Here is a 25,334-nt window from a genome sequence, read left to right on the forward strand (position 1 = left end):
CCTCACCTTGCAGAGCCTCCTCATGCTCTTTCTCCAAGACCCTTCGCTGTTCATCCAGTTTCTCTCCAAGCTCTAGCTCCCTTTCCTTTTCCACCTGCGGGCAGAGGGTCCCAGGCAGGGTGAGTCTGTGTGGTTCAGGGAAGCCCCACTTATCTACCCACAGACCCCTGGAGCCTGTGGAGTTTGCGATCAGAGTCCTGCTCCCTTGTCTAAGTGACTCTAAAGACAGGTGCCCAGAGAGGACACAGCAGGTGGGGCTGCCTTTGCCCTCTTTAGGGCTTAGAGGGAGCTCCCAGAGAACTACCAGGTGGAAAGGGATTTAGGAGTCTTCTAACTCTGCTGCCATGGAAGCAGGAAGCCCTTTGCTGTGTCAATGTTTCCCCACATGTTACTGCACAGAATAAATCTCATCAATTATAGGATATCAGTTATAAGTAAGTGCTCAACAGATAACGGACTCCCTTCTTGGCAAAAGGAGCTACAACCATAAACCCAAAAGTTGGCCCCTGACTCTGGGATTGAACAAGGTTAGCTGAGCAGGAGGAGAAGGGCTGGGACTTACCTGTTGGGCCCATTTCTTCTTGTCCTCTTCATGCTGCTGGAGAAGTCTGGCGATAGCCTTCGGGTGCTGCCCAGCCTCCTCGGATGTGCAGAGATGGACAGTTGTGGCTAAACAGGAGGGAGAAGAAAATCCAGAGCAGAGGTTGGGTCGAGGCCCAGCAGAGAGGGGAGGGGAGGGTGAAGCTAAGGGGTGGGGAGCCTGGTCTCCCCTCAGGAATGGTTTCAGTTGGGCATCAGCCTCCAGAGGCAGCCCCTTCCATCTCCCTGGCTTTGGGGACCCTCCTTCATAAAGTGCAGGAGCCAACAGTCTCCTAGAATCCACAGCAGAGCTGCTAACTCACAGGACACATTCAGCCCGCAAAGGGGCTGTTGCCCTACCCAATATCTAAATTAAAAAAAAAAAAAAAATACTGGGAGTTCCCTGATGGAACTAGCAATCGAAGATCCAGTGTTGTGGCTCAGGTCCCAGGTTTGATCCCTGGACTGGGAACATGCCCCGGGCATGGCCAAAAACACCAGAAAACACCAAAACACCAATAGTGGCTGATGCTCAATAGCTGTGCGGCCTTTACTCAATACTACAGACAACCAACCTTTTTTTCTTTAAAGATTTTACTTTAGTTTTATGGTCAATACCCATGGCATATTGAATTTCCTGGGCCAGGGACTGAATCCAAGACACAGATGCGACCTAAGCCATAGCTGGATCCTTCACCTCACTGCACCAGGCCGGGGATTGAACTTGCACCTCCACAGCAACCCAAGCTGCTACAGTCGGATTCTTAACCCACCGCACCACAGAGGGAACGCCTGTCCAACTTTTCTTGAAGAAGCCAAAGAAGCGGCAGCGGGTGCCTTTGGGTCAACCAGGAGCTGGGCTGAGGAGCAGCTGCCTCCTGGTCCATCCAGGACGTGGCTCTCCCTTTGCTAGTGTCCCCAGCCCTTCTCGCAGAGGATGCTGGAGGGGCCACTTGCTGGCCACTCACTCTACTTGCTGGGCCCTGTGTCAGAGTATGTGACCTTCACCTTCGGCATCTGCCCAAGCTGGGGGCGGAGGGGCTGCTGTGAGCCAGGAGGAGATGCCAACAGGAAGTCTAGTCCTTGCTCCAGAAAACTCCCCCACAGGCCCTGCTGATGCCACTCTGAGTCCAACAGGCTCTGGGTCTGACCCAAAGCTGGGACCCACCCTCCCCGTGCCTCAGTTACCCAATATGTGAAATCAGGATGATAATGATACCTACCTACCTCGTGGGGCTGTTGAGATGATGAAGTCAGAAAACAATGGGGATTAAAAATAACGATAGCAAGGAAGCTTCCCACACTCAGGAACATGCCCGGCTCTGTTTCAAGTATCTCACAGGCTTTCCACGCTGAACCCTCACAACCACCCAGTGTGGTGGGCACTCTGATCAGCCCCATTTCCCAGAGGAAGGAACTGAGGGCCCAAGATTACCCAGTTCATAATCAATCAGGATAAAAGGCTACGAACCTACATAATCTGATTCCATAGCAGACACTTCAAACTACCACCCTCTTCTGCCTGGTCCCGCATAAAAAGCAGTTAAGCGTACAATAGCCGGGAGTTCCCGTCATGGCTCAGTGGGTAACGAATCCGACTAGGAACCATGAGGTTGCAGGTTCGGTCCCTGGCCTTGCTCAGTGGGTTAAGGATCCGGCGTTGCCGTGAGCTGTGGTGTAGGTTGCAGACATGGCTCGGATCTTGTGTTGCTGTGGCTCTGACATAGGCCAGTGGCTACAGCTCCGATTCGACCCCTAGCCTGGGAACCTCCATGTGCCACAGGAGCAACCCAAGAAATGGCAAAAAGACAAAAAAAAAAGTGTACAATAGCTATCATATGGGAGCAACCTAAGTGTCCATCAACAGATGAATGGATAAGGATATGGGGTATTTGCATGTGTTCACATACATACAACGGAATATTACACAGCCATAAAAAAGAATGAAATTCTGCCACTTGCGACATAGATGGACCTAGGAAGTATTACGCTTAGTGCAGTAAGCCAGGGAGAGGAGGACACATATTACACGTTATCACTTATATGTGAAATCTAAAAAATACAACAAACAAATGAATTTTTGTTTCCTTTTTATGGCTGCACCTATGGCATATGGAAGTTCCTAGGCTAGGGGTTGAAGCAGAACTGCAGCTGAGGCCTACGCCACAGCCATACAGCCATGGCAACACCAGATCTGAGTGGCATCTGCAAACTTCACCACAGCTTGTAGCAACGCTGGATCCTTAACCCACTGAATGAGGCCAGGGATCAAACCCATATCCTCAGGGAGACTAAGACAGGTCCTTAACCCACTGAGCCACGATGGGAACTCCATGAATGAATTTTTAAAGAGCAGCTGTCAGCAGCTTGGGTCACTGCTGAGGCATGCGTTTAATCCCTGGCCCAGGAACTTCTACATATCATGGGTGTGGCAAAAAAAAAAAAAAAAAAAAAAGGAGTGTAGTGCCAGGCATTTGGAGATGCTCAATAAATGCTCTTAATTGTTCGCTAAATTCTCTAATCGTTCCTGAGTGGTCATGACAAGCATTAGAGGGTAATACTAGCATTGTTAGCATTATTATAAACATAGATAAACGTAGTAGTATTATTATTACAGGATTAGGCTGGGTTAGGCACAGGGTTAGATGAGAAATGTGAGGGAAGAGGCTGTGCTCAGTCTACCATGGCAGGAGGCCTGAGCCCTGGGTCCGGGGTTGGGTGGGAGGCAGTGATCATGGTCAGAGAGCTCCGGGCTCTCATAAATCCTGGGGCTCCGGGTTGCAAACGTTGCTCAGCAGTCCAAGACTGGCTCCGATGGGGGAGGAGCTTCTTAGAAGATTTACCATCACTACCAATGCAGTCTTCAGCCCCACTTCCAGAGATCCTTGTTTAGTGGGTCTGTGGTGGGGCCCCAGAATCTGTATCTTTGAACCTCCTGCCCCTGCCACCAACCCCCCCGCCCCCCCGCCAGGTAAATCTATGTATAGTCAGACTGGAGAACCCATCTGACCCAGTTGCTTAGCTGCTACTTGAACTTCATCCACAATATTCCTGACAGCCTCCAGGTGGTAATTAAACACTTTCAAAGATGGGGCGCTCATTCTATCATGAGGCAGCTCTGACATCTTACACCAGTGATCACACAAAACATCCTCTGAGACCGAACTGAATTCTGCCCGCCTGTTTCTGCCTCTGGGTCACACTGAACAAGCCGCATCCTTCTTTTCCGTGACGGCACTTCAGTCACTTGCAGGGAACCCTGGTGGTTTACGGCCAGTCCTCTGGTGCTTCGACTGCTCCTTACTAGACATGGTTTCCAGAGTCCTCCCCAGCCTCGTCTTTCTCCACTCGACTGTGGCCAGGTTTTCGGGATTCCCTTGAAAACGTACTTTCCAGAAATCCTGCCCCAATTGTGGTATCAATAACCAGGAACAAGGGGGAATTATCACCTCCCTGATTTTAGACACGAGACTCCTATTAATGTAATCTAACTAAAATCTCATGAGATATTTATTTACTGATTTTATATATATGTATATATAAATGGTTTTTAATTTTTTTCATTATAGCTGGTTTACAGAGTTCCATCCATTTTCTATTGTACAGCAAGGTGACCCAGTTACACATACTTGTGTGTATTCTTTTCTCTCACATTATCGTGCTCCATCACAAGTGACCAGACATAGTTCCAAGTGCTACCCAGCAGGATCTCATTGCTTATCCATTCCAAAGGCAATAGTCTGCATCTATTAACCCCAAATTCCCAGTCCATCACTCCCTCCCCTTCCTTTTTGGCAACCCCAAGTCTCTTCTCCATGCCCATGATTTTCTTTTCTGTGGAAAGGTTCACTTGTGCCGATATAAGTGATATCATGAGAGATTTAAATAGCCATATCATGCCCACTGACTACAAGGTAGGAAAGCTCACAGATATCAGGGAGGGCATGTATAGGGCTGGCTACTCACTTGTGTCACCATTGAGGGGCCCCAGTTCCTGTGGCTCTGATCTGGGTGGCTGATCTGGTCCTTGGCGCCTCTGGAAGAGATGAGATAGAAGGACGAAGGTGGGAGGTGAACATGAGGATGGATGCTATGGGAAATTTGGGAATATGGCAAATGGGAATTTCAGGTGTCCAAACCCCGCCCTGTGTCCAGATTTCCTCCCTCATCATCCCGGAGGCAGCCCTCCCTCTGCTGGGGAGGGGAAGAGGATCCCAGAGCAGGACATCCCATCTTGGCCAGGGAAGCCCTCATCGGGGATATTGAGCTGGGGGAGCTCTCTGTAGATCCTTGAGGTTTGGCTTCTGCCACCAACGCACGGACCCCTCCCTGTCCATTTCTTCCTTCTCCAGGGACCTAGGCAGACCTTCTGCTGCTACCCTCACCACAGTTATGGCTTTCAGCTGTCCTTCCCCACTTGAATTCCCAAGCCCAGTTCACAGACAAGCCCCCTTCCCTCTTTGGGCTCGTGGCTACCATAATTTCCAGCCAAGCTCCCCGTGTTGAAGGTAGAGCATCACAGTTCAATCCATGGTTCTGCTATGCTTCTTCTCTGCTAGAAAAGGATGCTTCTCCAACTACAGGGAGGCAGCAGTACTTAATGTGACAGATGTGGGTGAGATGCTGTAACCAGGACGGACCATGCACTATGCCATTTTGTCCACCCTATCTTGGCTAATCCTCAGAAGGACCCTGGGAAATGTGAATACCCCCCAATTTAAAGATGAGAAGGCTGAGGCAGGTGAAGACTCAATCAAGGCAGATTATGGGACAACTGGCACAGTCAAGTATTTGAGCCACTCCTAGTGGGCGCTTGAACCAACCTTGGCCAGTGTGGTTGAATCTGATCAAAGGAAAGAAGTGAAACAAAAGGACTTTCTGTACCGCAAAGGAGTGTCAGTGGTTCCCAAATTGCAGTTTCCATAAATATATATATATATATATTTTTGCTTTTTAGGGCTGCACTTATAGCATATGGAAGTTCCCAAGCTGCAGCTAGTAGACTATGCCACAGTCACAGCAATGTGGGATCTGAGCCACATCTGTGACCTACACCACAGCTCATGGCAACACTGGATCTTTAACCCACTGAGTGAGGCCAGGGATTGAACCAGAGTCTTCCTGGACCCTAGTTGGGTTCATTAATGCCGAGCCATGACAGAACTCCAAAATATTTACTTTTTTACTGTAACTGTAATAATAGATTAGATAATTATTAGAATAAAATTTTTTAACCGTTTTCTGAACTTAAGAACGAATGAAATGCTGCTAGAAAGCATACTTCTGGTTGAGGAGGGAAGAGAAGGGAAGGCTTCTAGAACATTCTGCTCTGCCCCACAGTGCCGGGCACAGAGCCTGGTACAGCATGAACCCTGGCAAACCAAACAAGCCAGTTGTCCCACCCCCACCCCCCCAGGCCCTAGTCCCTGTATCTTCTCAGTGGCTGGCAGGTCTGACAACTAAGCCCCCCTCCACCCACACTGTGAAGTCTCAGCCCTCCCTGACAAGGGGAGGGATGCCTGGTCCAGGCACAAGCTGTCAACACAGAACTCTCGGGAGGTGACAGGAGCCACCTCTCCTCCCTGGGCTGGAGGAGGAAGGGAGATAAACATCACCAGTTGCCCTTGTTGTCACCACTGGTTATACTAATCTGGTCAACGTTTTTTATGGGAGTGAGATTTTCTGAATTCCAGTCAAGGCTTTTCCACCAACTGGCACACATCTCTTCCCTCCCCGGGGCTCACACCTCCTCCTTTGTGAAGTGGGGGTGAGGAGCGCTTAGTTTCACCCAGCGATTTGCACGGTGTTCAGACCCTGAGGGTCTGATCTCCACTCCTCACAACCGCGCTGTGAGACAAAGGTTATTACATCAAGGAAACTGCAGCTTGGGGAGGGAAGACATGGGCACACGGGGCCTTGATGTCCAAATCAGCAGAAGAACAGGGTCTCTGAAGATTAGAGGCTGGACCAGTGGGAGTAAGAATTCTGGGATTCTAACATCACCCAGATCTGGATTCAGATGCTAAATCCAACACTGTGGGATCGCATGGCCTCTTCAAGCCTTGGTTCCCTTGTGAGGCTGTTTTGAGGATTAGATACGGCACCTGTGACATCTGGTCCATCCTAAGAGCTCGAAGCTGGCACACAGGTGCTCCTTTAAGTTGGAAGAGCACAGGGAGCACAAAGACCCACGGGGCTTTGCTAGATCTCATAGGCTGCCATTGGCCTCAGGTTCCCTGAAATAAGATCATTAAGATCTTATCATGAGAAACTGTCTTCTCCCAAAGTAACCACCCCAGAAGGTGAAAAACTCTTCTCCACCAAGAGCTTCCAGATCTTAGGTGGGACATGGCCTTGTGCTCGAGCATCCAGATCCTGACAACGCCCCACCCCCCTAACTCCCCACAAAGACATTCAAGACTCATTATGGCCAGTCCTCACTCTGTTGTTCTCCTCTCCATTTTTTTTTTCCATTGCTTTTTAGGGCCTCACCCATGGCATATGGAGGTTCCCAGGTTAGGGGTCCAACTGGAGCTACAGCTGCCAGCCTACACCACAGCCACAGCAATGCCAGATCCAAGCCGTGTCTGTAACCGACACCACAGCTCACGGCAATACCGGATCCTTAACCCATTGAGCAAGGCCAGGGATCGAACCCACAACCTCACGGTTCCTAGTCGGATTTGTTTCTGTGGCATCACGATGGGAACTCCTCCATTTTCTTAATATTGACATATTTGTAGACATCTCTTTCCAATGATAGTGGCAGGAATATATATTTGTTCATTACTGTAATATTATGTTACATCCTTCTATCTTATTTTTTCAAATATGAGCATTCACTGCATAGCACTGGACCCAAGTGTTACATCCTTATGAATGAATTTAATCATGTAATCAATAATCCACTGCTGAATATTTACATTGTTCTATTTTTGAATTTCCAAATCATGGTTTAGTGAACATATAGATTTGTAAGATTTTTTTTTTCTTTTTTTCTTTTTATGGCCACACCTGCAGCATATGAAGGTTCCCAGGTTAGGGGTCAAATTGGAGCTGCAGCTGCTGGCCTGTGCCACAGCCACAGCCACAACCATGTCAGATCAGAGCTGCATCTGCGACTACAGCTTGTGGGAACTTAGATCCTTAACGCGCTGAGCGAGGCTGGGGATGGAACCTGCGTCCTCATGGACACTATGTTGGGTCCTTAACCCGCTGAGCCACAGCAGGAACCCTGATGTGTAGGATTCTTTACACATCTAAAATTATTGGCTCTACCCTCAAGAATGGTTCTACCAATTAACTCACCTACTAATCACACACGAAAAGGCCAGTTTTCACTCCAACATTGCCAGCAAGAACTAGTATCAACTTTTTTTTTTTTAAATACTGGCCAATTTGCTAGGCCAAAACCAAACCAAACTGATGTCTTGTGCTCCTGGCCCCAATATGCACAACTGTGTGTTCCAGACCCTCCCCCCCCCACCAGCATGACATCCAGTCAATAATTTTTCAGGCTCCCAGGCACAGTTCACATAATATTTCTACTTGGTCTCTTCCCAGGGGTGAGTTAGTTCCTGCCTCCTCTTTGCTCCAGGGCCTGTTCAGACACTCATGCAAGTAGCTACCTAGCTACCTGCGCTTCTCGTGCTAGTCCAAGGCGGGCTCCTTGAGGATAGGGACCATTTTTCAAACCCACTTTGGAGTCACCCCCGTATCTGCTATGATGCTCAGAAGAGCATTTCCAGGCCCAGCATCGGCTTCCTGGGTTAGGACCACCTGGAGGGTTTGGGGGACAGGGCTGCCAGGCCTGGTGCTAGACTTACAGAATCTGAGAGTGGCGTGTGTGCTGGGAAGCTCCCATCCAAAGCCTGAAGAGATGCAGCTCAGAGCCTAGCAGGAATTGACAGGCAACGACTGCAGGGAAAATTCCCAGGGTGGGACCCCAGCAGCTTCCTCGTCAGAGGTCATGGAGCAGAGCTCACCTGGCAGTGGGAGAGGCCACAGGAAGGCCCCCTTCCAAAAGCAGAGTGGGGAGCCTGGGGGCGGGGGGAGGTGCATCCGGCCTGAACTCTGGAAGAGGGGTGACTGCTTCCCACGTCAAGAAAAACCTGGGAGAAAAAGGCTATGAGGCGGCCGCCAGCAGCACAGGATGCAAAGAGGCCATGTGACCAGGGTTCCGGCTTCGCTGTGTGACTTGAGGGAAGTGCTGTCCCCTCTCTGGACCTCGGTTTCCTATCTGTCATGGGCCAGGGTGAGAACAGACATTCTCGTCCTTCGGAACCCTAGGGCAGACCTTCCACCAAGAGGACTGGACACAGAGCCCCTCCGGCTTGGTAACAGCATAGTGCTGGGGCCCAGCTCCTTGCTGTTCGGCTGACCAGAGCCCTGCTTGGGGGTCAACCACAAGCAAACCTGCTTTCTGGTAGAATGAGGCTGCCCTAAGCAGACAGAGTCTGGGCAGAAGGGCGGGATGGCACCCAGAGCTGCAGGGCAGGGAAAGCCAGGCCAGCTTGGACCGGGCCTGCTGAGACCCCCTCGGATACGCTTGCATTTTGGGGTGTAAACTGACCAACTAGAAAGTGCCCAAGAGGAACAGACAGGATGGGGTGGGAGGCTCAAACCAAATCACAGGAGGAGGAATTCCCGTTGTGGCTCAGTGGTTACTGAACCAGACTAGCATCCACGAAGACGTGGGTTGGATCCTTGGCCTCGCTCAGTGGGCTAAGGATCCAGCATTGCTGTGAGTTGTGGTGTAGGTCACAGATGGAGTTTGGATCCCCTGTTGCTGTGGCTGCGGCGTAGGCCGGCAGCTGTAGCTCTGATTTGATCCTTAGCCTGGGAACTTCCATATGCCGCAGATGTGGCCCTAAAAAGACAAAAGACAGAAAAAAAAAAATTTACAGGAGGAAGTGTTAACTATGGTTGATCAGCCTTGAGAACAGGCAAAACGAAAACAAATCCCCGTCCCCAAACCCCTCTGGCCGCCTTCCTCAAATCTCTGTAGGACTCTCTGTCATGGCGTGAAATCCACACTGGAGTCACCCCAGTATCTGTTATGATGCCCAGAACAGTATTTCTAGGCCTCATACAGGCCTCCTGGATTAGAACTACCTGCCTCATACCTGTCATGAGGCAGAAGCTGCTGATATGTTGGCCCACAGCCTTGGAGGGCAGGATAGTGGCTAAGGACTAGAAGTTTCCAGGAGACGTCTCAGTTCAACACGAAGAATTTCAGAACTGTCCCAACCAGAGATAGGCTGTCTCACTTGAGGGCGAGGTAAGGTGGTGGCAGTGAGCCCTCCGTCACTGGAAGCATGCAAGAAGAAGAAAACTCCATTCTGCAGGCTGGACTGAGTGATCGCAGAGGACACTCAGCTCCAACAGTCAATAATTCTATAAAGCATCCCTGAGGTTCAACAAGGAAGGACCCCTGGCAAACATCAAGTGTTTAGCTAGTGCAGGTGGCATGGAAAACCCACCAACATTAACAGGGTCTCAGGGGCTCTGTTGAGTGTTATTCGGGTTGCAGTATTTTGTGGTGAATTTTCAGTCTTAAACTAAAGCTTCTGGAACAGACTCCTTGATTTCCTTCAAATTCTGAGCCTCACTGGGAAAGAATGAGGAAGGCAGAAGCAACTTGGATAGGAGCTGCCAGCTCTTCCTTCCCTTGGGAATCCTATGAGGATGGAAGCCAAGCCCTGAGGACTGCTCAGGCTTTCCTCAAGACACTTGGCCTTAACCTTGCTTTAGGGACCACCAGTCCATCCTTTTCCTGGCCTTCAGGCGCTGGGTATTTCTGACTGAGTGGTGTAATTTATGGCTACATCCTTGCTACTTAGTATTTAGTCATCAAAGGACCCTTAAGAGTTCACCTATGGAGTTTCCTTTGTGGCTCAGCAGTAAATGAACCTGAGTAGCATCCATGAAGATGCAGGTTCAATCCCTGGCCTTGCTCAGTGGGTTAAGGATCCGGCGTTGCCGTGAGCTATGGTGTAGGTTGCAGATGTGGCTTGGATCCTGTATTGCTGCGGCTGTGGTGTAGGCCAAGAAGCTACAGCTCCGATTGGACCCCTAGCCTGGCAATCTCCATATGCTGCGGGTGCGGCTCTAAAAAGCTGAAAAAAAAAATAGAATTCACCTATCTCTCTATCCACATAAACTGCAGCCCTGGCTTCTGGCTTCCCTCACCACATAGTCCTTGTCACACCCGCCTTGGCTGAGGAAGGCTTCCTGGGACCCAGAAGACAAAGTTGGAAGGGACCCAGGAGACAGATTGGGATAAGCTTATCCCAATCCTCACCCTTATTTCCAGATGGAAAAACTGAGGCCCAGAGGTGGGGTGGGCAGTGCTTATTGGAGGCCACTGAGCAGGGAAGCAGCGCTCTCAGGGGAATCCAGACTCAAGGCGGAGCCCTTTCGGCTTCCTCCTCCACACCCGCCAGATTGATTCAGGTAGGGGATGGAGCCTCGAGGGACTCGGGGCGCAGCCTTCTGCAGAGTCAGCTGCCTTCCGGTGTCAGGAGTCAGCGTGGGTGTGGCCCTTGTACTCTGAGTGTGGGGATTTGAACAACCGCAGTCAGAGCCCATTGGCTGACGGTAAGAGGCAGGAAGGAGGTGGGGGCGGAGGCCCCAGGGGCCCCCTCCAGGGCCTCGGGTGGAGGAAATGCAGGCCCTAAATGTTCATGGCTATTGAGAAATGTGAGTGTTGTCACCCGGACTACGGAGGCTAAGGTGTAAGAACGCCAGCATCACGGGCCTCAGCATCCCCGTCTCTAAGATGGGCAGAAGTATCCTGCCAAAGCAACACCTGACTTTGATTTCACTGTCACACTGCCAGGGACACTCACGATTTAGTTCAATGCATTCATTTTACACAGCGCCGTGTCGACGTGGCCCAGCGCCTGCCTGGGGACACGCCAATGTTACCGACCAACCAAATGAAAGGTAGGAGCACCAGCCGGGGCCACTCAGCTTCAGCCCCCTTTCCTGCCCCTTCTCTGAACACCTGCAGTGCGTCTAGCGCACCCAAGTCGGGGGCGGATGTGGTCTCCGACCCTCCTTTACGATCAGCTGATGAAAGAGACGTCAGGCGAGGATGGAACCACTTCCCTCCCAGGCACCTGCTGAACCTGACCTTGGCAGACGGTGGGGTCACAGGCAGGGCCCAACTGCTCATTCACAGATGGAGAGGCTGAGGCCTAGGAAACCCACTCCAATAGGCCAGATCCCCTTCCTTCCTCCCTGGAGCCCCCCTTTTCCTGTCCCATATCTGCCTGCTCTGGTCGCCTGAGGAGGCCCCGAGCTGGCCGAAGCACGAGGCACCATTTCTGGCATTTGGGTCAGCTTGGGGGCAGGAGGACCCTGGAGGAGCAGGACAGAAAATGGTGTCAGGGGCCACGGTGGGGGAAGAGACAGGCTGAGAGACACATACGTGGCTTCGGATACCCAGCAACCCAATGAAGAATTCCCCCAGGGGGAGGCCAGAGTCTGGGCCCTGACTTGCTACGTGCTTGCTGTGTGACCTTGGGGGAACACCCTCCCTCTCTGGGCTTCTGCTTCCTCCTCTCTACGGCACGGAGTTAGGCAAGAGGATACATTAGGGCCCTTCTGGTTTTGATACACCGCAGATGCCCAAGAAGGGGCAGAATGAGGTCATCCTGATGCTTCATCCTTTGTCAATCCTTGTCACGCTTGTTGGCTCAGGGCAGGGCTGGCGGGTGACACTCCGCTGTCAGCCCGAGCATGGAGAGGGTGCCTCTGCAGGACAAGGAAGGAGGGCCTGTGCTCAGGAGGGCCCTGGAGGAAGTGATGCCCCAAACCCCGCGTCGCACCCTCTGCTCCTGAGCAGCCCCTGCGAAGACTGTAAAAGGGGCAGGCATGCCCAGCGTAGCGGATGACAGAGCCCAGAAGCCACCACCCAAGATACATGTGGCATGTGCCCCCACCCTGTGATGGCCCTGCTAGCAGAGAGAGGTGCCATCAGTGAGGACAAGGGCACCAGACCAGGCTGCTCTGGGCAGGGTCACATGTAATAGAGAATCACCAGAAAACAGCCTCACCTCTGCAATGGGGCACTGGCTCGATCCACTGAGACACATAACCCTGGGCAACGCCATCCATGTGTTTAAAATAAAACAAAGTTGGGATTTAGCAACAAAGGCAAAAAGACACTTGGTAGAAGATTGATATGCAAAACAAACTATTTCTACCAAATAGAACTGCACAGGAAAAACTGCCTAGAAAAGCTAATGGCAGTTAGTCGTCATCTCTGGAGAAAGGACTAGAATTGCTGTGGTCCAGGAGGGGAGCTTTGTTTTCACCTCAATGCTTAGAATTCGTAAAACAATCGTGCATTCAAGTTTGACTTGCAGAGTTCCCTTCGCGGCTCAGCGGGTAACGAACCTGACTAGCATCCGTGAGGATGGAGGTTCAATCCCTGGCCTTGCTCAGTGGGTTAAGGATCAGGCATCACTGTGAGCTGTGGTGTAGGTCACAGATGCAGCTCAGATCTGGCGTGGATGTGGCTGTGGCTGTGGCTGTGGCTGGCAGCAGCAGCTCTAATTCGACCCCTAGCCTGGGAACCTCCATATGCAGCAGGTGCAACCCCAAAAAGCAAAAAAAAAAAAAGTTTGACTTGTGAAGGAAGAACTTAACAGGAGGGACAACTACCTCTCATGGAACCTCAAAGTAGCCATGGGGGTCATTTTAGAGGTGGGCGGTCGAGGCCTGGAGAGAGCGCCCACCACCTGAGATCACAGAGCACAATGCTTAAAGAGGCAGGAATAGGACCATCCCTGACCGCTAGTCTACGGCTCTGACCTCTGCAGATGCACAGCTGGTGTCCAAAAGCACCTGGGCCTTGGTCTAAGCACCTCCTTCTTTGCCATGCTCCCTACTCTCCTGCCAAGCCATGGTCCCAGCAGGAGGCACAGCATTCCTCCTGTGCATTTCGACTGGGGCAAGGTGGCAGGGAAGAGGGGGGAGTAATTAACCATAAAAAAAAAGAAAACTACGTTTGCTAGGACTGCTGCAACAAATGACTGCAAGGTTGCTGACTTGACACCACAAAAATTCATTCTCTTACAGTTCTGGAGGTGAGACGTCCAGAATCAGGTGTCAGGTGGGTTGGTCCCTCCTGGAGGCTGCGAGGGAGGTCCTGTTCCATCCCCCCCCCCGCTGCCTCCTGGGGGGCTGCCAGTAACCCCAGGTGTCGCACCACTCCCATCTCTGCATCTGTCATCACATGGCCTTCTTCCTGTGTGTCTGTGGCCACATTTTCTCTAAGGACACTAGTCCCCGGATTAGGACATAGGCCGTAATCCAGGCTGACCTCGCATCAACTGAATTACATCTGCAAAACCCTGCTTCAAGAAAGATCATACTCGGAGTTCCCGTCGTGGCTCAGCAGTTAATGAACCCGACTAGCACCCATGAGGATGCGGGTTGGATCCCTGGCCCCACGCAGGGGGTTAAGAATCCGGCGTTGCCGTGAGCTGTGGTGTAGGTTGCAGACGTGGCTCGGATCCTGCGTGGCTGTGGTGTAGGCAGACAGCTGTAGCTCCGATTGGACCCCTAGCCTGGGAACCTCCATATGCCGTGGGTGTGGCCCTAAAAAGACCAAATAAATAAATAAATAAATAAAATATTAAAAAAGGAGGTCGTCCTCATAGGTTCTGGGTGTATGTGAGTTTGGGGGGGGGGACACTAACCCATCACAGACAACATCTCTGAGGTCGGAGCTGTTTCCTTAAGGAGAGAGCAGGGGACGGGGTTTCAGGGGGCGGTGGGGAAGTGGCAAGATCCTTGAGGGTCCTGGCACAGAAGGGACCAAGAGCTCCACTGCCAGGGAGGAAGGACGCTGGAAGGAGGTCAGTTTGAACATCACTTATCTGGGGGGAAAGCCTGGATGTGGGATGGACGTTTTATGCCTTTGAGGCGCTTGGCCTCAAAGTTTTGGGTTTGAAAACAACCTGACACAAGATAAATGATTTTTAGGGATGCGTCGTCACCCGGTGACAGAAGGCGGGTGGCTCGTCTTCAGAGAATGGATGGATTTGGATCGATGGATGCCAAAGACGGATGGACGGTCTCATTTGCTCTTGCTCCTTCTCTCTGCCTGCGGTGGCCTGCGGGAGCTCCCCTGCCCCCACCTGCAGGTCCTGGGCCCAGGCTGGCCCCTCTCCCTGGTCATCCAGGTATCCGGGTGGGTCACAGGCCCTGCAGGTGGTGGACACGGAGAGGACAAAGCACGGGCCTCAAGGATGGAAACCCAAGGGCACCCCAAGATATCAGAGCCATCTAGCCATCGTCTGATTCTTTAGTTTATAGAAGCCACACTACCTTTTTTCCAGCTTTTTTTTTTTTTTGGTCTTTTTAGGGCTGCACCTGTGGCATACGGAGGGTCCCAGGCTAGGGGTCGAATCGGAGCTGCAGCTGCTGGCCTATGCCACAGCCACAGCAACTTGGGATCTGAGTCGTGTCTGTGACCTACCCCACAGCTCACGGCAACACCAGGTCCTTAACCCACTAAGCAAAGCCAGGGACCCTCATGGACACTTGTCAGGTTTGTAACCTGGTGAGCCACAGCAGGAACTCCATTCCAGCTTTTTTTTTTTTTTTTTCTTTTTAGGGCTGCACCTGCAGCATAGGGACGTTCCCAGGCTAGGGGTCAAATTGGAGCTGCAGCTGCCGGCCTACCCCACAGCCACAGCAACACAGAATCTGAGCTGCATCTGAGATCTCCACCACAGCTCATGGCAACACTGGATCCTTAACCCACAGAGCGAGGCCAGTGATTGAACTCGAGTCTTGATGAATGCTAGTTGGGTTCATTAACCACTGAGTCACAATGGGAACTCCCCATTCCAGCTTATTTTTTTGAACACGAACGTTCAAGAATGTTCTACGGGGGCCCTTTGGAGCTCCATTTCAGAGAGGTTTCAGACTTTTGCTCACTAGCCGACCTATGAACAGTGAGATGTCAGGTGGCCGTCTCTCCCACCGGGAGAGCAGCAGCCTGCGTCCAGACAACGGAGGTGAGGTTTTATCTTTTTTGCAATTTTCCTAACAACCACAACAAATACAAGTGGTGGCGTGAAGCATGGTCCCCAAACTCAACACACCACTGACGCAGCGATGGAAGTTTGAAGGGGCTGGGGGCCTGGTCAGGCTCTCAGGGACGTCCTAGCCCCCTGGGAATTCAACTTCAAAGGAACACCTGCAGGGTAGGTGTTACCAAAGGTTGTTTCCCCAAGGCAAGGATGATTAGCAATTTTTCTGATGGGTTTCAGGTCACAGGGCACCGCTGCCCCTTTCTAGCCCAGAATTCTGGTTTTCAGAGGGTGTATGTATGGCCTTGAGCTGGGGGCTGTGAAGTGGGGGGGTGTCATTTTGTTCACTGGGCAAAAACCACTAGCTCAGAGGCCGCATACACACCCAGACGCCCACGATGTTTGGGACAGAGGGCTCAGTGCCTAGAAAGTCAGTTTCCTTCTACAGACCCTCTGTCCGATCCTTGGCAAAGAGATTTAAAAGGTCAGATTTAACACCATGGACTGGGTTTCAGGGAGGCCCCAGCCTGCTTCTCATAGGTGCCCCCTTCCACCTGTACCTCCAGCCTCAAAGTCACACTTTCCCTGGAGGAAAACACGAGGGTAGGAGTGGGAGAAGTAAGCAATCAAGCATCCAAACTGCTTCAACAAGGCAAGGAACATTCAAAGAACATTAGATGGCCATTAAAAATCACATTTCTGGAGTCCCCGTTGTGGTGCAGCGCAAGTGAATCCGACTAGGAGCTATGAGGTTGCGGGTTTAATCCCTGGCCTCGCTCAGTGGGTTAAGGATTTGGCGTTGCTGTGATCTGTGGCGTAGGTCACAGATGCAGCTGGGATCTGGCGTTGCTGTGGCTGTGGTGTAGGCTGACAGTAACAGCTCCAATGGGACCCCTAGCCTGGGAACCTCCATATGACACAGGTGTGGCCCTAAAAAAACAAAACAAATCACGTTTCTGGAGTTCCCATCATGGCTCAGTGATAACGAACCCAACTAAGATCCATGGGGATGTGGGTTTGATTCCTGGCATCACTCAGTGGATTAAGGATCCGGCATTGCCGTGAGCCATGGTGCAGGTCACAGACACAGCTTGGATCCAGTGTGGCTGTGGCATTGGTCAGCAGCTGCAGCTCCTATTCAGCCCTTAGCCTGGGAACCTCCATATGCCACAGGTGCGGCCCCAAAAAGAAAAAAAAATCACATCTTTGTGGACTATTTAACAACATAGGAGAACCCCTGAGCAAAACATTAAGTTAACTCTTTAAACTTGATTCCCACCTCTGTAAAAATAGTCACACTCACATATATCCTGTGTGCAGGAAAAGAGCAGAAAGAGAGACACTAAAATGTCACAGAGGCCATCTCTTCATGGAGGGATTAAAAACCCATTTTAAATGTCTTTATCCTTGTCCCACTTTTGCAATCTTGCCTCCAATATTGTAATAATCAGAATAAGAATTCGGTGTCTTAAGTGGAATCCTCAACAGCTGCCTGTCCTAGGCTGGCATCTCCTCTTCAGCTCTTGCCAGTCTTTTCTGACCTTTGCTTAAACTTCTCCATGATGGGGAACTCACTCCCCTTCTTCCTCGTGAGAAATAGAATCGGGCTCCCTCGGACTCCCCGTCCCCAACCACAACCGTGTGTCTCGGAACAGCAGAGAACAAGGCTGCCCTTGCTGCTTGATGATACCTCAGAGGTCAGAAGGCAATGGCCAGGCTCCAGGCTTCATTCTTCCAACCCTGACAGCCTTCCAAGGACGTCAGTGTCCCCCTGTCTCCCCCATCCCTGTCCGGTTTCCTTGGGGATAATCCAGGCATTGTCCCCACATTCTCTCCTATCAAGGTCGGTGTGTCAGGGACTCTAGGAGAGGCATGTTTTTCACCTAACCTTAGAACACCCCTAGGACCCAGGAGCTAACATCATGCCTATTTTACAGATGGGGAAACTGAGGCACAGGAAAGCCAAGTCCCTTCCACGGTCACTTAATGGATCCCCGACGGAGCCAGGACTGAAGCAGCACCTGGCCCCGAGTCTGGGGTGTCGAGGTGGTCAGTGAAGACGTGAGCCCAGTTTTAAAGCGTATATGCCCTCTGTGTCTGGTTTTGTTTAACAACTGGTTATGCCCGTGCTGCTTCCTTCCATGTCATTCACTTCTGCATCCCCATCTCTGTCCCCTGGTCTCTGTCCCCTGTCTGTCCTGAAGGGCTACTGACAACTGACTATTGAGGACCTGTTGCCTGAGGTCCAGCTCCGGGAACAGTGCTGGGCCAGGGGCTCTGACTCAGGGTTGGGCCAACCAAGGCCAGAGCCGATGCCCTGGGGGCTGGGGGTTCAGATGTCATACCAGGAACACACACAGGGGCTTGACCAGGAGGCCCCAGCTATCTGTCCCCACCACCGCCCAGAGGGAGCCAGTAACCTGCTGGGGTGGAAGGTCCCTGAGTATCCCCATGTCACTCCTACAGGTGAGTCCAAAGAGGGCTTGTTTCCTTGGCCCCACCCCTGTCGGTCCCTTCCCAAGTCCTCCCAGGGGATGTCACCATGTCAGCCAGGGTCTCTGCCAAAGGGTTTAGGAAGGACCTCACAATGCAGATGGCGCCTCAATATCTTGCCCAGCCTGCCAGCGATCTCCATTCTTTTTTTTTTTTTTTAACCAGAATTTCTTTTGTCTTTCTTTTTCGCTGTACCCTGGGCATATGGAAGTTCCTGGGCCAGGGACAGAATTGAATCCAAGCTATTGCCATGACCTACGCCACAGCTGAGGCAATGCCAGACCCTTTAACACACTGCCTAGGCCAGGGATCAAACTCGTACCTCTGCAGCAACCCAAGCCACTCTAGTTGGATTCTTAACCCACTGGGCCACAGCGGGATCACCCCCCAGGATTTCAACTTGTCCCCAAAGATCTCAATAACACTTGGCCCCAGGTCAGGCCTCTCAGTGGGGTCTAGAACAGCTGGTCAGCTAAGGCCACAGGCACTGTCAACCCCAGGACTCAGCAAACCCTCAGGTGCTTGCCCTTGGTGGGATCTCGAGAAGTTCCAGCAGTCAAGCCAGGGAAGTCCCCTAAAAGCCCTGGCCTCATTTCTCCCTGCTGGCCAAATCCTCTCTCCACAATAAGCAATGTCACCCTGCGCTTTCTCGGGCTCAGCCTCCATTCGGGCCGTCTTCTCTGTTTCAACTGGGTAACTCCCTACCCAACCTTCAACACCCAGCCGAGGCCCGCCGGCCCTTCAACCCAGAAGCCTTCCTGTAGCTCTCGAGATGGGAATCAGACACTCAAGCCACACCCTGGGCTAACCCCTAGTCTGGCTCTTACGTGGCCCTCATTTAGTCACTCAAAGATTTATGTGGCACCAGCTCTGGGCTCTGGAGGGGCAGTGAGGCCTGGGGCGGGAGATGGGGGCGATGCTGTGTGCGCGCAGGGGTGGGGGATGCTCTCTGCAGCTTGGCCACCAACTGGCTCTGTGACTGTGCACACAGCACTCCTTCCTGAACCTCAGGCTCCTCACCTGTAACATGGGGAAGATTCTGCAGCTCAGCCAGGCTTTTGTGAGGCAGGCAGGATGTGAAAGTACTCTGTCAACTGCCACTTAGGGTGAGTCACTGTTGTCGTGACCTGAGCCTCCAGCGATCCGAGCTCATTTTTGTACCACCCATCCTCAGAGGCCCCCTGCCCCCAAGGGGCTGAGAGCCTGCGAGGGCAGGTGGGGGGATGAGCCGGGAAGCTCAAGCCTTCTGGGGGAGGGGGTAGCACCGGGATGATAAATAGAGCAGGAGCACAGCACAGAGGGATGGCAACAGGCATGAACTTTAAACAAAACTGGCTTATAAATCCTGCCACGCAGGGGCACAGGCCTAGCACTACTGGAGGAGGAAGACAAGCCAGGCTGTTCCCAGGCAAGAGGGTGGCGGCTTTAATGCCAAAGGGCTTTGGGAGCCACATGAAGCCACTGGAAGCATCACATGGGGCAGAGGCAACACGTGTCTTTCTCCAGGCTTCAGCCCAGGTGGTACCCAAGGCCCTTTCCCACTGGGATCGCCTGGGCCGGCTTTATGCCCTTTACAGCTTAGGACAGGGGGTCCAATTCAGGCTGGGCCGGGGACAGACAGGGACAGCTGGCAAGGTCCAGGAGGCAGGGGAACCCACGCTCGCTGGGGTCTCCTCTTCCAGACTAAGAGTCAAGGCCTGGAATAGGGCTCCTCCTCCAGCCTCCTCCTGCCACTGTGTAGATGGAACTCACCCTTGGCCCACTTTGCAGGCTGAGAGGTTGACACAGGGGCAGAAAACACAGACTCTCAGAAGCCATCCGGCTCACCTCTCTCCCTCTGCAGTTAGAGGGAGAAACCGAGGCCCAGAGAGCACGGGGGCTTCCTTGGGGGTCACACAACATGTTTGTGGCAGAACCAGGATCAACACTGAGGCTCAATGTCCACCTGACACCAGCCTGGTTCTAAGTCTCAAGCCAGGCTCAGGTTGATCTGCTCATCCTCCCAAACAGCCAGCCCTCTGCTTCTGCTGCTGAAGGCCAACCTCAGTTTCCCTGTTGGAGCCAGAGAAGATATGAGGGTTTCTGGGTCAGAGCTCTGAGGGGTTGTTTTTTTGAACTGGGAGTAAAAAGGAAGGCAGGGGAGGTGCTGTCCTTGGGACAAAAACTCTTCTCCCTGAAACAGGCACAGGGCAGGGAACAGGATCACTGGGGTTGGGGACAGTGTTAGGAAAGCTTGTGCTTGGGCACAAGCAAAGCAGGCGAGAGAGAGACTCAAGTTCAATGAGCAGCTACTAAATAGTGTCACCGTGTGGGGTCTGTCAGGGTCTCCAAGGGATGGATCACCAAGTTTATAGACCACCTCCTCCCACCTGGCTGGAGGGCAGGTGGCAGTGAAGAAGGCTCAGAACTTGAGGATAGCCCCTCCCCTCTCTGTGCCTCTTGCTGTCCTCTGGTTCCAGGCTCTGACCTTCGAGGCTTGTCAGACCCCAAGGGGCAGCTGGTCCCACTGCAAGAAACCCGAGTAGCGAGTAGCGTCTCCTGGGCCCTAACCCAGCTCAGAGGCCCCTGGGGGGGGGGGGGGGCGGAGGGAAGAGCTGCAGAAGGCGGTGGATCGCCTCCCTGGTTGGCCCCTCCCAGCTACCCCTAGGACAGCCCACATGCACCGGCTCTGGGGCCTGAAGAGGCTTCAGACCAGCACTTCTCAAACTTGAAAGCCTATTGTAATCACCTGGGCATCTTGTTAAAAGGCAGGTTCTATTTTAACTCCCCCGGGGCACAGCCCCAGATTCTGCATTTCTAACAGGTCCCAGGTGATGCCCATGGTATAAATCCACGAACCACTCTGCGTGTAGCAGCCCTGGACATAATCTGCTTCTTAATGGTGGGAAAGCCGAAGGCCCAGAGGGGTCAAGTCACAAGTCCATTGCCACACAGCGAGCAGCTCCGACCGACCAAGGAAAAGGGCACCTGCCTTTGGCACTATACATTTTCCCAGTCTGCCATCCGGAATGAGCTGCTTTTCCCGGGCCCTGGGGCCGTGTTTGTAAACTCCGCTGCCCCGTGCAGCGCAGTCCAGGGCCCAGAGAGAGAGCGCGCCGCCCAGCCGAGCCTTCCCCACCTCCCTCAGTGCCGGCCTCTAGCAGTTGGGGAACCCAGGGAGCCGAGGGTCCCCTTCGGCGTAGCGGTTCCGCACTCCCTTCCCCTCCGAAGACAAACTTCTCCGCCGGCGCCCTTTACCGTTTTGGGGGGTTTGCAGCAACTCAGCCTGCTGTGTCCGCAGCCCATCCTTCTCCGGGGGCTCCCGGACGCCGCTTCCCAACTCCGGGGCCCCCAGAGAACCTTGCAGTCCGCGCCAGGCTGCCCGCTCCGCGGTCGGCGAGACCCTGAAACTAAACCTGGAAGCGCAGACTTGAGCCGGAGCTGGGGCGGCCGCGCGCCGTAAATACCCGAAAAGCAGGGCCTCCGAGAAGCCCGCAGGGCTCGCAGGGGCGCCGCCTGAGGCAGGTGACCAGAATCTTCGTAAACGATAGCGACTCGGGTCAGAGCGGAAAAGATCCCCACGAACAATGGATTCTTTTCCAGGCTCGCTGCCGAGAAAAGGCCAGATAATTGCTACTAAAAGAATTATTTAGTAACACAACAGCTAGCCTTGATTGAGAGTTTCTGTTGTGACTTCTTTGCACACATTATTTCTATTTCTTGCTCTCTTTGCCGCAAAGGTATGATTTCCTCCATTTTACAGGTGAGGAAAATGAGGCTCAGAGATAGGATTTGCCTAAGCTCCTGCAGCTAGGAAGTACCAGAGCCTAGATAAAATCCAGTTCTATGTCCAGAACCTAAGCTTCCAACTACTTCCCTACAAATACCTAAGACTGTGAAGTTTAATTGTAATGCCTCCTCACTTCTGGGTCTATAGCTCTTTCCAGTTCACAAGCATTTGTAATATTCTGTTCTATCTATCCAACTTTGTGAGGCAGATACAGGGAGAACAGGACATAAATATCAGTGCCCGGGAAAAAGAACTTTTGTGTTCCCTCGCTTTTTTTTTTTTTTTTTAAACTAGCAGAGGTTTCCAGCAGTGGCAATCAGAAAAAAGACACCAAACTTTGAAAATTAGTGTGAGTGCGTATGCTAGAAACTTATACACAGCCAGAGACCCCTGGAAAGGTGGACTGATGCAAGGGATGTATGGTGATGGATGGAAAAAGAATGTGAGATCGCAAAAGAACTTCCCCCTCCCCAGAGTAGAAGACCAGTTGCAGCAGGTTCAAAGAAAGGAACCTGAGGACACGGGCAATATTGGGTTCTTGGAAAGAAGAGTCGTGTAAGGAGGTGGTTTACAAAGTATGATTCCCCAAAGCAGCAGCAGTTAGACGTACAGACTACCACACGCAGTGAAGTTAGACAGTTGAAAGACAAACAGCATATGGTATCACTTATCTGTGGAATCTAAAAAAAAGGATACAAATGCATTTATTTGCGGAGCAGAAACAGACTCACAGACTTTGAAAAACTTACGGTTCCCAAAGGAGACAGGTGTCAGGGGTAGGGGAGGGGGGATGGACCGGTGGTTTGGGATGGGCATAGGCACACTGAGGTATATGGAATGACTGGCAAGTGGGGACGTGCTGTGTAGCATGGAGCCCTCTACCCGATATTCTGTGATCGTCTGTGGGAAAAGAGTCTGAAAGAGACTGGAAGTGTATACATGGATAACCGCATCTCTTCCTTGTACAGCAGAAATTATAATAACATTGTAAATAAACTAGACGCCAATAAAGTTTTCAAATGAAAACAACAACAAAAGAAATACAAACTCTGGGAGTTTCCTGGTGGCCTAATGGTTAAGGATTGGGCATCGTCACTGCTGTGGCTCGGGTTCAATCCCAGGTCTGGGAATTACCATATGCCATGGGCCTGGCCAAAGAAAAGAGAAAAGAGGAAAGAAACACAGATGCTCAGATCCCACCCAGACCTACGGATCCTAAACTCTGAGGAAGGGGAGCAAGAATATCCAGCTTCCCAAGCCCTGAGCATATTCAAGTTGGAGAAGCACCTCTGCAGGATGGACTGATTGGGTAATGAAGAAAGAGGTCTACTTAAATTATAATGATTACGGAGTTTCCATTGTGGCTCATCAGGTTAAGAACCCAACTAGTATCTGTGGGTATGCAGGTTCAATCCCTGGCCTCGCTCAGTGGGTTAAGGATCCCGAGTTGCCACGAGCGATGGCTTGGGTCCTAGGCCTTAGCTGCAGCTCCCATTTGACCCCTAGCCAGGGAACTTTCATATGCAGCAGGTGTGGCCCTAAAAAGAAAAAAAAAATTAAAATGATTATGAACTAGTGCTCATGATTTACTAAAAACCCCAACCAACCAACAAGCAAATAACCAGAACATAAATATCCAAGAAAAGAAGCTTAAGTTAATTATGATTTATCCATAAAAATAGAATGTCATGTCACCAATAAAAATAATGATGAGGATGAAGTTTTAAAATGTTATAAAATGTAACAAATTCATCCTTATTTTAAAAAAGTGTTCATAGTGATTACCTCTAGATGAGGGTGAGATTTGGGATATTTAAAGCTATTCATTTTCTTATCTTTACAACATGAGTATATGCTTATTACTATTATGATAAGAAAATGACTGTTGTAAGAAGAAAAAGTTTTCAAAAAATATGTTTTTAAACCCAGGTATGAGATTGAGACAAGTTTTTCACCATCAAGTGAGTATGTGAGGAGTTCCCGTCGTGGCGCAGTGGTTAACGAATCCGACTAGGAAGCATGAGGTTGCGGGTTCAATCCCTGGCCTTGCTCAGTGGGTTAAGGATCCGGCGTTGCCGTGAGCTGTGGTGTAGGTTGCAGACGCGGCTCGGATCCCGCGTTGCTGTGGCTGTGGTGTAGGCTGGTGGCTACAGCTCTGATTCGACCCCTAGCCTGGGAACCTCCATATGCCGCTGGAGCGGCCCGAGAAATGGCAAAAAAGACAAAAAAAAAAAAAAAAGTGGGTATGTGAAAACTCAAAGAAATAGACAGTGGTTATGAATGAACTACCTAGAAAAGCAACGTAAAGAGGAAACAAGGCCAAAAATTGGGGGTTGGGGGGATCACACCAGTAACGCCCTGTGTGGTCTGAACCTGTTGTTTCTCCTTTTGGAGAGTTTCTCATCTGAACATCAAAGAACTGAACTTTCTACACTGATCTTGAATCTTAATGTCAACAGCTGAAATGAATAACTTGGACTGGTAGGTAGGAATCAGGGAGGCCAGTTCTGTTCCCCAAGCCTCTGTTCTCAGGAGCGCTTGCCTTCAGTGTCTTTAAGCTTCCGGGGAGACCAGGATCAGATTGCCTACTTCCTCTCAACCGGCTTTTCGGTTATGTGCTTTGAAGTTTCCGACAGAGGGAAACCCCGAAAGAGCTTCTGTTAGGAACTTGAGTTTGAGTAAGTTGCTAATGAGATTTGGCGTGGTTGATGTGCTAGTCAGGTTCAGTTAGGTTTTGCTGCAGTGATGAGTACAAATCTCAGCAACTTATCATGAGTGAAGCTAAGTTTTGCTCATAGCACATGCCCAGCATGGGGAGGCAGAGGGCTCAGCTTCACAGAGACACTGACACCATCCTGTGATGCAGCCACACCCACGCCATGACTTCAGGGGCTGCCAGGACAAAAGAAGGCAGGTACTGAGAATGGTGCCCAGAGTCTTAAGTCCTTCCACTCAGGAGAGACACATATCAAGTCCACTCGCATTTTGTTGACTAAAGCAAGTCCCATGGTCATGGCCAACTTCAAGAGGATGGGGAAGTACACTTTGTGCCCAGGAGAGAACCAGAAATACTTGTGAACGGCGGAAATGCCTACCATAATTAGCAATCAATAAGCAGGTACAATGATGTGCCCATTTCTTGGGCAACCAGGATGACTAACGACCTCGGAAACTCCTTGGTTCTAGGGACATTGGGATTATTGGCTACCCTATGGGCAAGGCAGAATGAGGACACAGTTCTTATCTTAAATTAGTTATAATCTGGGAGTTCCCATTGTGGTGCAGCGGAAATGAATCCAACTGATGTCTATGAGGATGCGGGTTCAATCCCTGGCCTCACTTAGTGGGTCAAGGATCTGGCATTGCATGAGCTATGGAGTAGGTCACAGACACAACTCAAATCCCGAGTTGCTGTGGCTGTGGTGTAGGCTGGCAGGTAT

At 51.4% G+C, this 25,334-nt stretch overlaps 1 protein-coding gene across 1 annotated transcript in view; it reads right to left on the reverse strand.

Annotated features, from left to right (window-relative positions):
* CCDC69 (coiled-coil domain containing 69) overlaps positions 1-21,449 on the reverse strand; it is a 40,621-nt gene extending 19,172 nt beyond the window's left edge. The window contains exons 1-5 of the mRNA XM_047770840.1: positions 21,363-21,449; positions 12,642-12,684; positions 4,546-4,615; positions 563-669; positions 7-94 (exon numbers count right to left, since the gene is read on the reverse strand). Coding sequence (XP_047626796.1) covers positions 7-94; positions 563-669; positions 4,546-4,615; positions 12,642-12,680 — 304 coding nt within the window. The 5' untranslated portion in view covers positions 12,681-12,684; positions 21,363-21,449. The remainder of the gene's footprint in view (positions 1-6; positions 95-562; positions 670-4,545; positions 4,616-12,641; positions 12,685-21,362) is intronic.
* Positions 21,450-25,334: the final 3,885 nt, after the last annotated feature.

Source organism: Phacochoerus africanus, chromosome 1, assembly GCF_016906955.1.
Source record: "Phacochoerus africanus isolate WHEZ1 chromosome 1, ROS_Pafr_v1, whole genome shotgun sequence".
Lineage (NCBI taxonomy): Eukaryota > Metazoa > Chordata > Mammalia > Artiodactyla > Suidae > Phacochoerus > Phacochoerus africanus.